The following is a 15,000-nucleotide window of genomic DNA, read 5'->3' on the forward strand; positions in this document are numbered from 1 at the left end:
CTCTAATTCAGTGAATTTTTCTTATTAAACACAGGCCTAAAAAAATATATTGACAAACTATAAAAACTACTGTATTAGCATGTTGCTAATCTTTGCTTGGTGTTTATTTAATTGTTTACATGGTAAGACTTAATTTAATAAAAACACAATTAATAAAAATAAGAACTTTTAAACATTTAAAAGTTTTTATTTAAATTCTGGCTCAGTCTTTTAAAAACACTCACTATCAATTTAAAAACATCAAGACCTAAATCTAAAACTAAAATATCGTCTTCTCACACACACAAAATATAGTATTAAAACACACATTTTAAAAGAATCCATTATACACACACACACACGTTCCCCAATTTACAATAAAACTAACATAAATAATTTTCATTTTTCTATCTACAGCCTGAATAATTATTTAACATCCAGTTTCTGTATATTTTACACACGTTATGAAGTTCTAGTGTTTCTTTGCTTTCTCTCGCATCTTCCTGTGATACTCTGAGATCTTCTGCTCAAAAAAACCTGCAGGACAGAAAAAGAAATAACGTAAATAAAATACTGAATAAAAGAGTAATAACCACATTTAAATGTGGGCGTGTACAGTTACACGGTGGGCGTGTCTAATCATGCAGTGGGCGTGTCTTATAGTGCAGTAGGCGTGCTCGACGATATAGTGGGCGTGTCTGTACACTGGGTGTATGCCTCACCTTTCTGGGAGGCAGGTCTCTGCTCCACTTCCTGTATAAACAGGTCGAACATCTGCGTCTGAATGAACTTCTTGACGAAATGTCGAGTGCTTTTGGACTCGATGGCTTTACAGAAGTTCCTCTTGTTGAAGTTCACCTCCGCTCCGTTCCTCACCATGTATTTGGAGAAATGGCCGACGGTTTTGATGAAGAACGGGAGGAAGGCTTCGGGGACGATGCGGTTCAGTTCCTCCAAACCTGAAACAATGCATTAAAGTGAGGTCATCACACCGGTTTATGCTTTACAGGTTAGCTAACCTCAATGCTAACCATGCTAGCTGCTTAACTACTGCTTAATGTCACATGACCAAGTTCATGATATAAGTTAAATAAGTTTAACTGAAGCTCCGCCCCTTACTGGCTTTTTTGGAGAAGTAGTACTACAATTATTAACTTTTTTTTTTAAGTGCTTTATAAATAAATACAATTTAATTGAATTAATTTTTTGGAGTTTTAAAGTCAGTCCTGAGAGAGAGAGAGAGAGAGAGAAGAAAGGAATGAAAAGAAATACATTTTTCCTTTAGTAAATTAATAAGTTTACTAATACTTTTAAAAAGCAATTAGTAAAACAATCTGTAAATAAAAAATTAAGTAAATTGTATTTTGAAAAGTTAAAATGTCAATGAATGAACTTATATACTAAATATATTTAATAATAATTGACACTTCATATTCTGATTTTTTGTTTTTAATTTTTTTTTTTACTTCGGTTTCAGTCTGAAGAAAACTGAAAAGTAAAAGTTCAAAATTAAAAGGAAAAAAAAACAGAAAATCGAGAAAAAGGTACATGAATGTCAGGATGATGAAATGAATGTGTGTGAGTTATTTGTGAATGAATAGATGTTTATGAGTAAACCAATCCGCTGTGAGACTGAATACTGACTGGACGTCTCGCTCCTGCTCCTCAGAGCCTGCAGGATCTCCTCTTTCAGTTTGTGGGGTAGAATCGAGTCCTCGTCTCCGACCTGCTCACACAGACATGAAGAAAATCAATTCAGCTTCATTAATATCATTGCAGTCCAGTGAGTTCTGATTGGCTGAGAGTCAGGGGGAGGAGCTACAACCGTTACACAATAAAGCTTCTGTAAATAATGAGCAGCAGAGAGACTCGCAGGTGAGGAAGCGTCTCAAACACTGAATACTGATGTGTTTAAATGTGTGAAGAAGTCGATTTTATTTATAAAGCAATTTTTAAAAAAACTAAAAACAAATCATATAAAAAGTTAAAATCATATAAAACATTACAAATGAAAATAAAACTCACTCGTCTGATGAGCGTTTGCTTTCGACCCTCCGACAAATCAACAGCCAGCATCTGCCCAAGAGAAACCACAGAGATCTTTAAATAATAATAATAATAATAATAATAATGCTTTAAATTATTATTATTATTAGGCACTAAAAATAATCCTGACAACAATTCCAAAATCAAAACAAGCAATCTGAAATATTTTTTTTAAATAATTATTCAGCAATATATGCTAATAATGGCATCCTGCTAATCATAACTCTAATTGATTAAAGGAACAGTTTAACCACAAATCTAATCATCACAATTTCCTCTTTAACTTGAGCGTGGTGTATATGGTGTATAGCCACAGGTTTAGCGTGGTGTATATGGTGTATAGCCACAGGTTTAGCGTGGTGTATATGGTGTATAGCCACAGGTTTAGTGTGGTGTATATGGTGTATAGCCACAGGTTTAGTGTGGTGTATATGGTGTATAGCCACAGGTTTAGCGTGGTGTATATGGTGTATAGCCACAGGTTTAGTGTGGTGTATATGGTGTATAGCCACAGGTTTAGCGTGGTGTATATGGTGTATAGCCACAGGTTTAGCGTGGTGTATATGGTGTATAGCCACAGGTTTAGTGTGGTGTATATGGTGTATAGCCACAGGTTTAGCGTGGTGTATATGGTGTATAGCCACAGGTTTAGTGTGGTGTATATGGTGTATAGCCACAGGTTTAGCGTGGTGTATATGGTGTATAGCCACAGGTTTAGCGTGGTGTATATGGTGTATAGCCACAGGTTTAGTGTGGTGTATATGGTGTATAGCCACAGGTTTAGCGTGGTGTATATGGTGTATAGCCACAGGTTTAGCGTGGTGTATATGGTGTATAGCCACAGGTTTAGTGTGGTGTATAGCCACAGGTTTAGTGTGGTGTATAGCCACAGGTTTAGTGTGGTGTATATGGTGTATAGCCACAGGTTTAGTGTGGTGTATATGGTGTATAGCCACAGGTTTAGCGTGGTGTATATGGTGTATAGCCACAGGTTTAGCGTGGTGTATATGGTGTATAGCCACAGGTTTAGTGTGGTGTATATGGTGTATAGCCACAGGTTTAGCGTGGTGTATATGGTGTATAGCCACAGGTTTAGCGTGGTGTATATGGTGTATAGCCACAGGTTTAGTGTGGTGTATATGGTGTATAGCCACAGGTTTAGCGTGGTGTATATGGTGTATAGCCACAGGTTTAGCGTGGTGTATATGGTGTATAGCCACAGGTTTAGCGTGGTGTATATGGTGTATAGCCACAGATTTAGCGTGGTGTATATGGTGTATAGCTACAGGTTTAGGTTATGTAAATAAAGTCAATAACGGTGTTGTTTGTAGTGCAGCAGAAACTGATGTCGCATTACGATGATGTCACACTCACGTCACCCTGATCGAGGACATCATCAGCCAGCTGCTTCTGAACCCCCAGCAGGTATGGCGTGGGTGCCATGACGACGTCAATCAGAATCTGAGGCACGATGGAGATTAGTGTGTGCTGCCAGATGAAGGGATGGAGGAGTACAGAGACGGCGTGGATCACCTGAGACAACGTCCTGAGAGCGAGAGAGTGAGTATAATATACAGAATTGAGAGTACAGTATATACAGCATGTACAGGTGGATCTCAAAACATTCTAGATTTGTTACACAAAGTGAAATATTTCAAGGCTTTTTTTGTTTTAATCTCGATGATTACGGTGTACATCTCACGGAAATCGAACATCCAGGTTCTCAAAATATTACAATAATGATAATGATAGAGTCTTTATTGAATAAAAAATTTATGATACAGAAGTTCCACTTTTTAAATTAAATTACAGAAAAAAATAAACTTTTCCATGATATTCTACTGTTTTGAGACGCAGCTGTAAGTATTACAAACGTATAATTGCATGTGTAAAGGATTTAAAGCTCCACCGCTGAAGATCTGTTTCTCTCTAAACTTCACTTTTACTGCATCTCTATTTACTATTATACTGCATTATTCCCTGCACTCCTCTGTGTGTGCGCGTGTGTGTGTGTGTGTGTGTGTGCGTGTGTATGTGTGTGTGCGTGTGTATGTGTGTGCATGTGTATGTGTGTGTCCGTGTGAATGTGCGTGTGTGTGCGTGCGTGTGTATGGGTGTGTCAGTGTGCGTGTGTGTGTGTGCGTGCGTCAGTGTGTGCATGTGTGTGTACCCCAGATCCTCAGCGAGGAAGACGATTCTGCGCTCCAACACTGTAGCAGCGAAAACCTGCAGCACTTCTTCATCCGATAAACATCGGAACAGCGTACGGAAATCCACATGTTCCAACCACGAGTCTGTGGGACGTGTCAGACTGATGAGCTACACACACACACACACACACACACACAGTCAGCATCCTTATACATCTCATCTCTATGTCAACATTCTATAATAACACACTGGGTGCCAATATTTATTACACCTTTGTGTGTAAGTGTGTGTTAGTAGTGTGTTCGAGTATAATATTGTGTGTCAGTGTTTTTTAGCATGTTAGTAGTGTGTGTGCGCTAGAGCGTCTACGTGAATGTGTCAGTGTGTGTATCAGTATGTGTGTGTCAGTGTGTGCGGTTGTGTGTGTGTGTGTCAGTGTTTTTGTGAGTATGTGTGTGTTAGTGTGTGTGTGTGTGTGTGTGTCAGTGTGGGTAAGTGTGTGTGCATGATTGTGTGTGTGTGTGTGTCAGTCAGTGTGTGTATGTCAGCGTGTGTATGTGTGTCTATGTGGTTGTGTGTGTCAGTGTGTGTGTGTGTGTGTATATATGTGTGAGTCAGTGTGAGTGTGTGTTTGTGTGTGTGTGTGTGTGTCAGTGTGTGTATGTGTGTGTGTGTCAGCGTGTGTGTGTGTGTGTATATATGTGTGAGTCAGTGTGAGTGTGTGTTTGTGTGTGTATGTGTCAGTGTGTGTATGTGGGTGTGTGTGTCAGTGTGTGTGTGTGTGTGTGTATATATATGTGTGAGTCAGTGTGAGTGTGTGTGTGTGTGTGTGTATATATGTGTGAGTCAGTGTGAGTGTGTGTTTGTGTGTGTATGTGTCAGTGTGTGTATGTGGGTGTGTATATATATGTGTGAGTCAGTGTGAGTGTGTGTTTGTGTGTGTGTGTCAGTGGGTGTGTGTGTCAGTGTGTGTGTGTGTGTGTGTCAGTGTGTGTGTGTGTGTATATATGTGTGAGTCAGTGTGAGTGTGTGTTTGTGTGTGTGTGTGTGTGTCAGTGTGTGTCAGTGTGTGTATGTGTGTGTGTGTCAGCGTGTGTGTGTGTGTTTGTATATATGTGTGAGTCAGTGTGAGTGTGTTTGTGTGTGTATGTGTCAGTGTGTGTGTGTGTGTGTGTGCGTATATATATGTGTGAGTCAGTGTGAGTGTGTGTTTGTGTGTGTGTGTGTCAGTGGGTGTGTGTGTCAGTGTGTGTGTGTGTGTGTGTATATGTGTGTGAGTCAGTGTGAGTGTGTGTTTGTGTGTGTATGTGGGTGGGTGTGTGTCAGTGTGTGTTTCCCTGCTCCTTTAATTCCTCCTGCACTATTCGGCAGTTTGGTGTTTGCTGTTTCTAACACACCTGAATCAACTATGACAACAAACACACCCTTTAAAAAGGTAAAGTGTGTGTGTGTGTGTGTGTGTGTGTGTGTGTTTTCTGGTTCTGCTCCTTTAATTCCTCCTGTTCTTCACAGTGTTTTTCATCTTTTACATTTCATTTTAACTCAACCCTTCAAATACAGGTGTGTGTGTGTGTGTGTGTGTGTGTGTGTGTGGAATGCTGCAACCTGAAATATTTAACTGGAGGCAAGTTTGGACAAAACACAACACACACGCCTTTACACAGCAACCACAGAGACTATCACACACACACACACACACACACACACACACACACACACACACACCAGCCTGTTTGATCACACATCAAATAAACATATCTGATTGGCTGGTGATGATGATGATGATGATGATGATGATATTTGTGAGTTAAAGCAGTGAGGGAGTCAGCTGCTCATCTTTCTTGTGTGTGTGTTTGTGTGTGTGTGTGTGTGTGTGTTTGTGTGTGTGTGTGTGTGTGTATGACATGTTCCTGCCTGTCTGTGCTCACACACTGCTTTATTGTTACAGTTTCAGTTTTTATTCTTACATACGCACCACGTTCTATCCTCCTTTTCTCTCTTTGATGTTGTTTGATCTGCTTTATTGTAGTAACTGTTGTGAGGAAGCCGAGTTACTGTTAGTGGTTTTCCTACAACGGCACGTCCCCGAGTGTTTTATTCCTCTTTTACCTCAGCAACTCACAAACAATGACACTTTGGTAACAATTTTTTTATTTTGTGCACTCTTTCAGACCGCTCTATTTTTTGGTGTATAAGTGTTTTGTTTTGTACAATAAAAATAATAATAAGTGTTTTGTTTTGTATACAAGGAGGAAGTGAAATTGTAAAAATTGTTATAAATAAAAGGGTTTGTTCAGTTCAGTGGTGATTTTATCATTGTGTCAAAAACAGAAGTAAAACAATAAATAAATAAAAATCGATTCTGCATATCGGTTATCGGCGCATAAACACGCAAATAATCCGTATCGCAATTAAAATCAATATCAGTCGATGACAAATTTCCATTTATAGCTTATTGGCGGTATATAGTCTTGGCGGTGTTTGGTGGAGGCGGTGTTTGGTGGTGGCGGCGGTGTTTGGTGGAGGCGGTGGTGTTTGGTGGAGGCGGTGTTTGGTGGTGGCAGCGGTGTTTGGTGGAGGCGGTGTTGTTTGGTGGAGGCGGTGGTGTTTGGTGGAGGCGGTGGTGTTTGGTGGAGGCGGTGTTTGGTGGTGGCAGCGGTGTTTGATGGAGGCAGTGTTTGGTGGAGGCAGTGTTTGGTGGTGGCAGCGGTGTTTGGTGGAGGCGGTGGTGTTTGGTGGAGGCGGTGTTTGGTGGTGGCAGCGGTGTTTGATGGAGGCAGTGTTTGGTGGAGGCAGTGTTTGGTGGTGGCAGCGGTGTTTGGTGGAGGCAGTGTTTGGTGGAGGCGGTGTTTGGTGGAGGCAGTGGTGTTTGGTGGAGGCAGTGTTTGGTGGTGGCAGCGGTGTTTGGTGGCGGCGGTGTTTGGTGGCGTTTGTTATGTAGAGGAACACACTGTAATAATGTTATTTGATAGGGAATGTGTTAATAATTGTTGGTACCTCGGTGCCGGAGTCGGGGATGAAGCTCTTGATCTGCACGGTGTTTCCTGGAGCGGGAAATGGAGCCTCACGCAGACTCTGCATGAACGGGTAGATCATCGCCATGGAGATCTGACGTCGCTTCTCCACTTCGTCAAAGATCTAAACCCATCAGAGTTTATCAATTAAACTACATCCTGTTTACATAAGAACTGATCAAGGTAAAAATCTGCATTAATTAAACTGGTTTGTGCCTTTTTTGGAATTCCTATCAGGATAAAAAGTAAAGAACTCAAACCGTTATCGAAAAAATACCAGTGTTGGTGTTTGATGCTCAGTGTTGGTGTGTATTAGAGCGTGATGGTGTTTGATGTTCAGTGTTGGTGTGTATTAGACAGTGTTGGTGTGTATTAGAGAGTGTTGGTGTTTGATGTTCAGTGTTGGTGTGTATTAGAGAGTGTTGGTGTGTATTAGAGAGTGTTGGTGTGTATTAGAGCGTGTTGGTGTTTGATGCTCAGTGTTGGTGTGTATTAGAGAGTGTTGGTGTTTGATGTTCAGTGTTGGTGTGTATTAGAGAGTGTTGGTGTGTATTAGAGAGTGTTGGTGTTTGATGTTCAGTGTTGGTGTGTATTAGAGAGTGTTGGTGTTTGTTGTTCAGTGTTGGTGTGTATTAGAGAGTGTTGGTGTGTATTAGAGAGTGTTGGTGTGTATTAGAGAGTGTTGGTGCTTGATGTTCAGTGTTGGTGTGTATTAGAGAGTGTTGGTGTGTATTAGAGAGTGTTGGTGTGTATTAGAGAGTGTTGGTGTTTGATGTTCAGTGTTGGTGTGTATTAGAGAGTGTTGGTGTGTATTAGAGAGTGTTGGTGTTTGATGTTCAGTGTTGGTGTGTATTAGAGAGTGTTGGTGTGTATTAGACAGTGTTGGTGTGTATTAGAGAGTGTTGGTGTGTATTAGAGAGTGTTGGTGTTTGATGTTCAGTGTTGGTGTGTATTAGAGAGTGTTGGTGTGTATTAGAGAGTGTTGGTGTTTGATGTTCAGTGTTGGTGTGTATTAGAGAGTGTTGGTGTGTATTAGAGAGTGTTGGTGTTTGATGTTCAGTGTTGGTGTGTATTAGAGAGTGTTGGTGTGTATTAGAGCGTGTTGGTGTTTGATGTTCAGTGTTGGTGTGTATTAGAGAGTGTTGGTGTTTGATGTTCAGTGTTGGTGTGTATTAGAGAGTGTTGGTGTTTGATGTTCAGTGTTGGTGTGTATTAGAGAGTGTTGGTGTGTATTAGAGCGTGTTGGTGTTTGATGTTCAGTGTTGGTGTTTGTTGTTCAGTGTTGGTGTGTATTAGAGAGTGTTGGTGTGTATTAGAGCGTGATGGTGTTTGATGTTCAGTGTTGGTGTGTATTAGAGAGTGTTGGTGTGTATTAGAGAGTGTTGGTGTTTGATGTTCAGTGTTGGTGTGTATTAGAGAGTGTTGGTGTGTATTAGAGAGTGTTGGTGTTTGATGTTCAGTGTTGGTGTGTATTAGAGAGTGTTGGTGTGTATTAGAGCGTGTTGGTGTTTGATGTTCAGTGTTGGTGTGTATTAGAGAGTGTTGGTGTTTGATGTTCAGTGTTGGTGTGTATTAGAGAGTGTTGGTGTTTGATGTTCAGTGTTGGTGTGTATTAGAGAGTGTTGGTGTGTATTAGAGCGTGTTGGTGTTTGATGTTCAGTGTTGGTGTTTGTTGTTCAGTGTTGGTGTGTATTAGAGAGTGTTGGTGTGTATTAGAGCGTGATGGTGTTTGATGTTCAGTGTTGGTGTGTATTAGAGAGTGTTGGTGTTTGATGTTCAGTGTTGGTGTGTATTAGAGAGTGTTGGTGTTTGATGTTCAGTGTTGGTGTGTATTAGAGAGTGTTGGTGTGTATTAGAGCGTGTTGGTGTTTGATGTTCAGTGTTGGTGTTTGTTGTTCAGTGTTGGTGTGTATTAGAGAGTGTTGGTGTGTATTAGAGCGTGATGGTGTTTGATGTTCAGTGTTGGTGTGTATTAGAGAGTGTTGGTGTTTGATGTTCAGTGTTGGTGTGTATTAGAGAGTGTTGGTGTTTGATGTTCAGTGTTGGTGTGTATTAGAGAGTGTTGGTGTGTATTAGAGAGTGTTGGTGTTTGATGTTCAGTGTTGGTGTGTATTAGAGAGTGTTGGTGTGTATTAGAGAGTGTTGGTGTTTGATGTTCAGTGTTGGTGTGTATTAGAGAGTGTTGGTGTGTATTCGAGAGTGTTGGTGTTTGATGTTCAGTGTTGGTGTGTATTAGAGAGTGTTGGTGTGTATTAGAGCGTGATGGTGTTTGATGTTCAGTGTTGGTGTGTATTAGAGAGTGTTGGTGTGTATTAGAGAGTGTTGGTGTTTGATGTTCAGTGTTGGTGTGTATTAGAGAGTGTTGGTGTGTATTAGAGAGTGTTGGTGTGTATTAGAGAGTGTTGGTGTTTGATGTTCAGTGTTGGTGTGTATTAGAGAGTGTTGGTGTGTATTAGAGCGTGATGGTGTTTGATGTTCAGTGTTGGTGTGTATTAGAGAGTGTTGGTGTGTATTAGAGAGTGTTGGTGTTTGATGTTCAGTGTTGGTGTGTATTAGAGAGTGTTGGTGTGTATTAGACAGTGTTGGTGTTTGATGTTCAGTGTTGGTGTGTATTAGAGAGTGTTGGTGTGTATTAGAGAGTGTTGGTGTTTGATGTTCAGTGTTGGTGTGTATTAGAGAGTGTTGGTGTTTGATCAGTGTTGGTGTGTATTAGAGCGTGATGGTGTTTGATGTTCAGTGTTGGTGTGTATTAGAGAGTGTTGGTGTGTATTAGAGAGTGTTGGTGTTTGATGTTCAGTGTTGGTGTGTATTAGAGAGTGTTGGTGTGTATTAGAGCGTGTTGGTGTTTGATGTTCAGTGTTGGAGTGTATTAGAGAGTGTCGGTGTGTATTAGAGAGTGTTGGTGTTTGATGTTCAGTGTTGGTGTGTATTAGAGAGTGTTGGTGTTTGATGTTCAGTGTTGGTGTGTATTAGACAGTGTTGGTGTTTGATGTTCAGTGTTGGTGTGTATTAGAGAGTGTTGGTGTGTATTATAGAGTGTTGGTGTTTGATGTTCAGTGTTGGTGTGTATTAGAGAGTGTTGGTGTTTGATGTTCAGTGTTGGTGTGTATTAGAGAGTGTTGGTGTGTATTAGAGAGTGTTGGTGTGTATTAGAGAGTGTTGGTGTTTGATGTTCAGTGTTGGTGTGTATTAGAGAGTGTTGGTGTTTGATGTTCAGTGTTGGTGTGTATTAGAGAGTGTTGGTGTTTGATGTTCAGTGTTGGTGTGTATTAGAGAGTGTTGGTGTTTGATGTTCAGTGTTGGTGTGTATTAGAGAGTGTTGGTGTGCATTAGAGAGTGTTGGTGTTTGATGTTCAGTGTTGGTGTGTATTAGAGAGTGTTGGTGTGTATTAGAGAGTGTTGGTGTTTGATGTTCAGTGTTGGTGTGTATTAGAGAGTGTTGGTGTTTGATGTTCAGTGTTGGTGTGTATTAGACAGTGTTGGTGTTTGATGTTCAGTGTTGGTGTGTATTAGAGAGTGTTGGTGTGTATTAGACAGTGTTGGTGTTTGATGTTCAGTGTTGGTGTGTATTAGAGAGTGTTGGTGTGTATTAGAGAGTGTTGGTGTTTGATGTTCAGTGTTGGTGTGTATTAGAGAGTGTTGGTGTTTGATGTTCAGTGTTGGTGTGTATTAGAGAGTGTTGGTGTGTATTAGAGAGTGTTGGTGTGTATTAGAGCGTGTTGGTGTTTGATGTTCAGTGTTGGTGTGTATTAGAGAGTGTTGGTGTGTATTAGAGAGTGTTGGTGTGTATTAGAGAGTGTTGGTGTTTGATGTTCAGTGTTGGTGTGTATTAGAGAGTGTTGGTGTGTATTAGACAGTGTTGGTGTGTATTAGAGAGTGTTGGTGTTTGATGTTCAGTGTTGGTGTGTATTAGAGAGTGTTGGTGTGTATTAGAGAGTGTTGGTGTGTATTAGAGAGTGTTGGTGTTTGATGTTCAGTGTTGGTGTGTATTAGAGAGTGTTGGTGTGTATTAGACAGTGTTGGTGTGTATTAGAGAGTGTTGGTGTGTATTAGAGAGTGTTGGTGTGTATTAGAGAGTGTTGGTGTTTGATGTTCAGTGTTGGAGTGTATTAGAGAGTGTTGGTGTGTATTAGAGAGTGTCGGTGTGTATTAGAGAGTGTTGGTGTTTGATGTTCAGTGTTGGTGTGTATTAGAGAGTGTTGGTGTTTGATGTTCAGTGTTGGTGTGTATTAGAGAGTGTTGGTGTGTATTAGAGAGTGTTGGTGTGTATTAGAGAGTGTTGGTGTTTGATGTTCAGTGTTGGTGTGTATTAGAGAGTGTTGGTGTTTGATGTTCAGTGTTGGTGTGTATTAGACAGTGTTGGTGTTTGATGTTCAGTGTTGGTGTGTATTAGAGAGTGTTGGTGTGTATTAGAGAGTGTTGGTGTTTGATGTTCAGTGTTGGTGTGTATTAGAGAGTGTTGGTGTTTGATGTTCAGTGTTGGTGTGTATTAGAGAGTGTTGGTGTGTATTAGAGAGTGTTGGTGTTTGATGTTCAGTGTTGGTGTGTATTAGAGAGTGTTGGTGTGTATTAGAGAGTGTTGGTGTTTGATGTTCAGTGTTGGTGTGTATTAGAGAGTGTTGGTGTGTATTAGAGAGTGTTGGTGTTTGATGTTCAGTGTTGGTGTGTATTAGAGAGTGTTGGTGTGTATTAGACAGTGTTGGTGTTTGATGTTCAGTGTTGGTGTGTATTAGAGAGTGTTGGTGTGTATTAGAGAGTGTTGGTGTTTGATGTTCAGTGTTGGTGTGTATTAGAGAGTGTTGGTGTTTGATGTTCAGTGTTGGTGTGTATTAGAGAGTGTTGGTGTGTATTAGAGAGTGTTGGTGTTTGATGTTCAGTGTTGGTGTGTATTAGAGAGTGTTGGTGTTTGATGTTCAGTGTTGGTGTGTATTAGAGAGTGTTGGTGTGTATTAGAGAGTGTTGGTGTTTGATGTTCAGTGTTGGTGTGTATTAGAGAGTGTTGGTGTGTATTAGAGAGTGTTGGTGTTTGATGTTCAGTGTTGGTGTGTATTAGAGAGTGTTGGTGTGTATTAGACAGTGTTGGTGTTTGATGTTCAGTGTTGGTGTGTATTAGAGAGTGTTGGTGTTTGATGTTCAGTGTTGGTGTGTATTAGAGAGTGTTGGTGTGTATTAGAGCGTGTTGGTGTTTGAAGGTGTTTGGATTTTGGGTGGTTGTATTAACGCGCTCTTACCTTCGAGAAGAGACCGAAACAGGCCACTTTACTGATGATGCAGTACGCCTCTGGGGGACGAGCGCCACTGCCATGAGGCTGAAAGAGAGAGAGAGAGAGAGAGAGAGAGAGAGAGAGAGAGAGAGAGAGAGAGAAACAGTGAAAAATGTTCAGCTTTACTTTTGTGAAATCCGTCCAGGTGTAACAGTTTATTAATTAACTAAAGGTCATAAATATCCAGGTGAGTGATTTAATCACCAGCAGCCTGCGGCAGTAACCGTTCCTCCTGCTGCCGTCCACCTCGGTCAGGACGAACGAGAATGTCTCACTGTTCACAAAGGAAAAGAGAGATAAAGTAAGTGTGTGTGTGTGTGTGAGAGAAAGAGTAAGAGAGAGAGTAAAAGAGAGAGAGAGAGAGAGTAAGAGAGAGAGAGGGAGAGCGCGAGTAAGAGAGAGTAAGAGAGAGTAAGAGAGAGAGTAAGAGAGAGAGAGAGAGCGAGTAAGAGAGAGAGTAAGAGAGAGAGAGAGAGCGAGTAAGAGAGAGAGAGAGCGAGTAAGAGAGAGTAAGAGAGAGAGTAAGAGAGAGAGAGAGAGAGCGAGTAAGAGAGAGAGTAAGAGAGAGAGAGTAAGAGAGACAGTAAGAGAGAGTAAGAGAGACAGTAAGAGAGAGTAAGAGAGAGAGAGAGAGAGTAAGAGAGAGAGAGAGAGAGCGAGTAAGAGAGAGTAAGAGCGAGTAAGAGAGAGTAAGAGAGAGTAAGAGAGAGAGAGAGAGAGAGAGAGAGTAAGAGAGAGAGAGAACCTGGAATATTCTGTCAGTGGAGCCCAGTTAATGCCTTCTGGAAAACAGAACAGTGTGATGGCCTTCAGCGTCTTCTCCTCTTCCTCCTTCTGAAAACGCACCATACCATCCCTCTGACAGAGAGAGAGAAGTGTGAGGTGTCTGTGTGTGTTTGTGTGTTTGTGTGTGTGTGTGTGTGTGTTTGTGTGTTTGTGTGTGTTCGGGTCTCACCTTAGGGAACTGGTACGATATTTGTGGCTCGTACGTGCCGGTTTTGTTTTTTTTAAGGCTGACCACCACCAGGTACTCGAAGAAGAACTGTCCGCTGGCGTAGCGCGGTTCTCTCTGCTGTTCATCCACAGGAACCAGGTCCGGGCTCAGCGGAGGGTCCGGCTCTTTAGCACCTCCTGAGGAGAACCGTTAGCCATTAGCGATATGAACCAGTATGTTCTTAGCGTATATGCTTTATTCAGATAAGAGGAAAGGACGTGTGCTAACTGTGACCGAATTAAAGTCCCAAAATGTACAACACAGTCTAACGTCACCCGACTGTCTCTTAGCAACAACTCTAATGGATTCCATCAGACTCCTGAAGGTTTCCATTGGGAATTTTCTCGTAAGTATTAAACACTACCAGAATCCAACAGGGCCATGTTTTCTGAAGCCACTGGGAACCATCAGTATCAACACATTCCATTAAACCACCATTACAGACCACCGCTAATGATTTGTTCAGCTGGACATTCTCAAAACCTTTGCTCAAATAAATAAATACATCGGAATAAAATAAATAAGGAAATAATGCTAAATACAGGACGATTTAATAAAAAACATACACATGCGAAAGCTAAACAGCTAAACTGAAATAAAAAAACATGTCTGAGGTTAGTACTCGCTTTAGCTTATTGCTGGTTGCTATGGTTTCACTGGTAGCTGACTAGTTTATTTTAGTGACCTTTAAACGAGATTTTCTCAATTCTATGCAAATTAGGTAACATGACATTAATGTAAGAATTGTCCCAACAATTCCTCAAACCGATTCCTACAGCGCGTGTGGTGCAACGTTTCTTCAGTTCCCCGCTCAACTCTACTTCCTACTTACAGTTAGGTCCCATTTCCTGTTTGACACAAAAAATAGCAAAAAACCTTATAACTGTCGCTAGTACAGTTAGCTCGCTTTGCTAATTTAACCCGAGTACGAACTCGAGCGCGTCACACAAATCTCACAACCACTGTTCACACAGATTACTGCGTTATTTAATTAGCTTTAGATGTGATATATAGTTACTTCTGCTGCTCATCAGAGCTGAAAAAAAAAATTGCTAGACAGGCCACGCCCACAAGAGTCACAATACAAGTAACACGAGAGACCTGTCACCAGGAAGGACAACTGTAACATGATGGGAGGAGTGTTAATGGAGGCTATGCTAGCTAAGCAGAAAGCTAGTCGTATCCATACACTGTGTTGGATCATGTTACATTAGCTAGCTAACCATGTCACCATGGCAACAACGTCTGGGAACGTATACTGAGAAGTTAGATTCTAAGAAGCTAAAACTTAAATCCGGACCGTGCGAAGAGAACCGGGTTCTCCGCAGCGATCCACACGGACGGGGTGGGATTCTGCGTGTGCTTTTAGTTTCAAACAGGACTCCACACACACGGGTCACAAGTTCTATTACGATCACGTGGATAAAAACATTAGAGTGTTCCAGAAAGTTCCAGCTCTGTTCTGCCTCACAGCGGTGACCGTGCATCAGAAAAGCATTACAGAATGATAAAGAGAATGAACATAGTCACGCGGTTACGTTGATTAATAACG

General features: G+C 41.1%; 1 protein-coding gene across 7 annotated transcripts in view; it reads right to left on the bottom strand.

The window, feature by feature from the left end:
• Positions 1-161: 161 nt before the first annotated feature.
• Positions 162-15,000, bottom strand: part of dennd2da (DENN/MADD domain containing 2Da) — a 39,585-nt gene continuing 24,746 nt past the window's right edge. For all 7 annotated transcript variants that reach the window (XM_053625858.1, XM_053625857.1, XM_053625860.1 and 4 more), the window contains 11 exons: positions 13,410-13,585; positions 13,200-13,312; positions 12,659-12,728; positions 12,422-12,499; positions 7,174-7,314; positions 4,196-4,344; positions 3,400-3,571; positions 2,005-2,055; positions 1,624-1,705; positions 702-938; positions 162-516 (listed from right to left, as the gene is read on the bottom strand). In XM_053625858.1, the coding sequence (XP_053481833.1) occupies positions 452-516; positions 702-938; positions 1,624-1,705; positions 2,005-2,055; positions 3,400-3,571; positions 4,196-4,344; positions 7,174-7,314; positions 12,422-12,499; positions 12,659-12,728; positions 13,200-13,312; positions 13,410-13,585 (1,334 nt within the window). In that variant the 3' untranslated portion in view covers positions 162-451. The remainder of the gene's footprint in view (positions 517-701; positions 939-1,623; positions 1,706-2,004; positions 2,056-3,399; positions 3,572-4,195; positions 4,345-7,173; positions 7,315-12,421; positions 12,500-12,658; positions 12,729-13,199; positions 13,313-13,409; positions 13,586-15,000) is intronic.

The sequence above is a fragment of the Ictalurus furcatus genome, chromosome 5 (assembly GCF_023375685.1).
Source record: "Ictalurus furcatus strain D&B chromosome 5, Billie_1.0, whole genome shotgun sequence".
Lineage (NCBI taxonomy): Eukaryota > Metazoa > Chordata > Actinopteri > Siluriformes > Ictaluridae > Ictalurus > Ictalurus furcatus.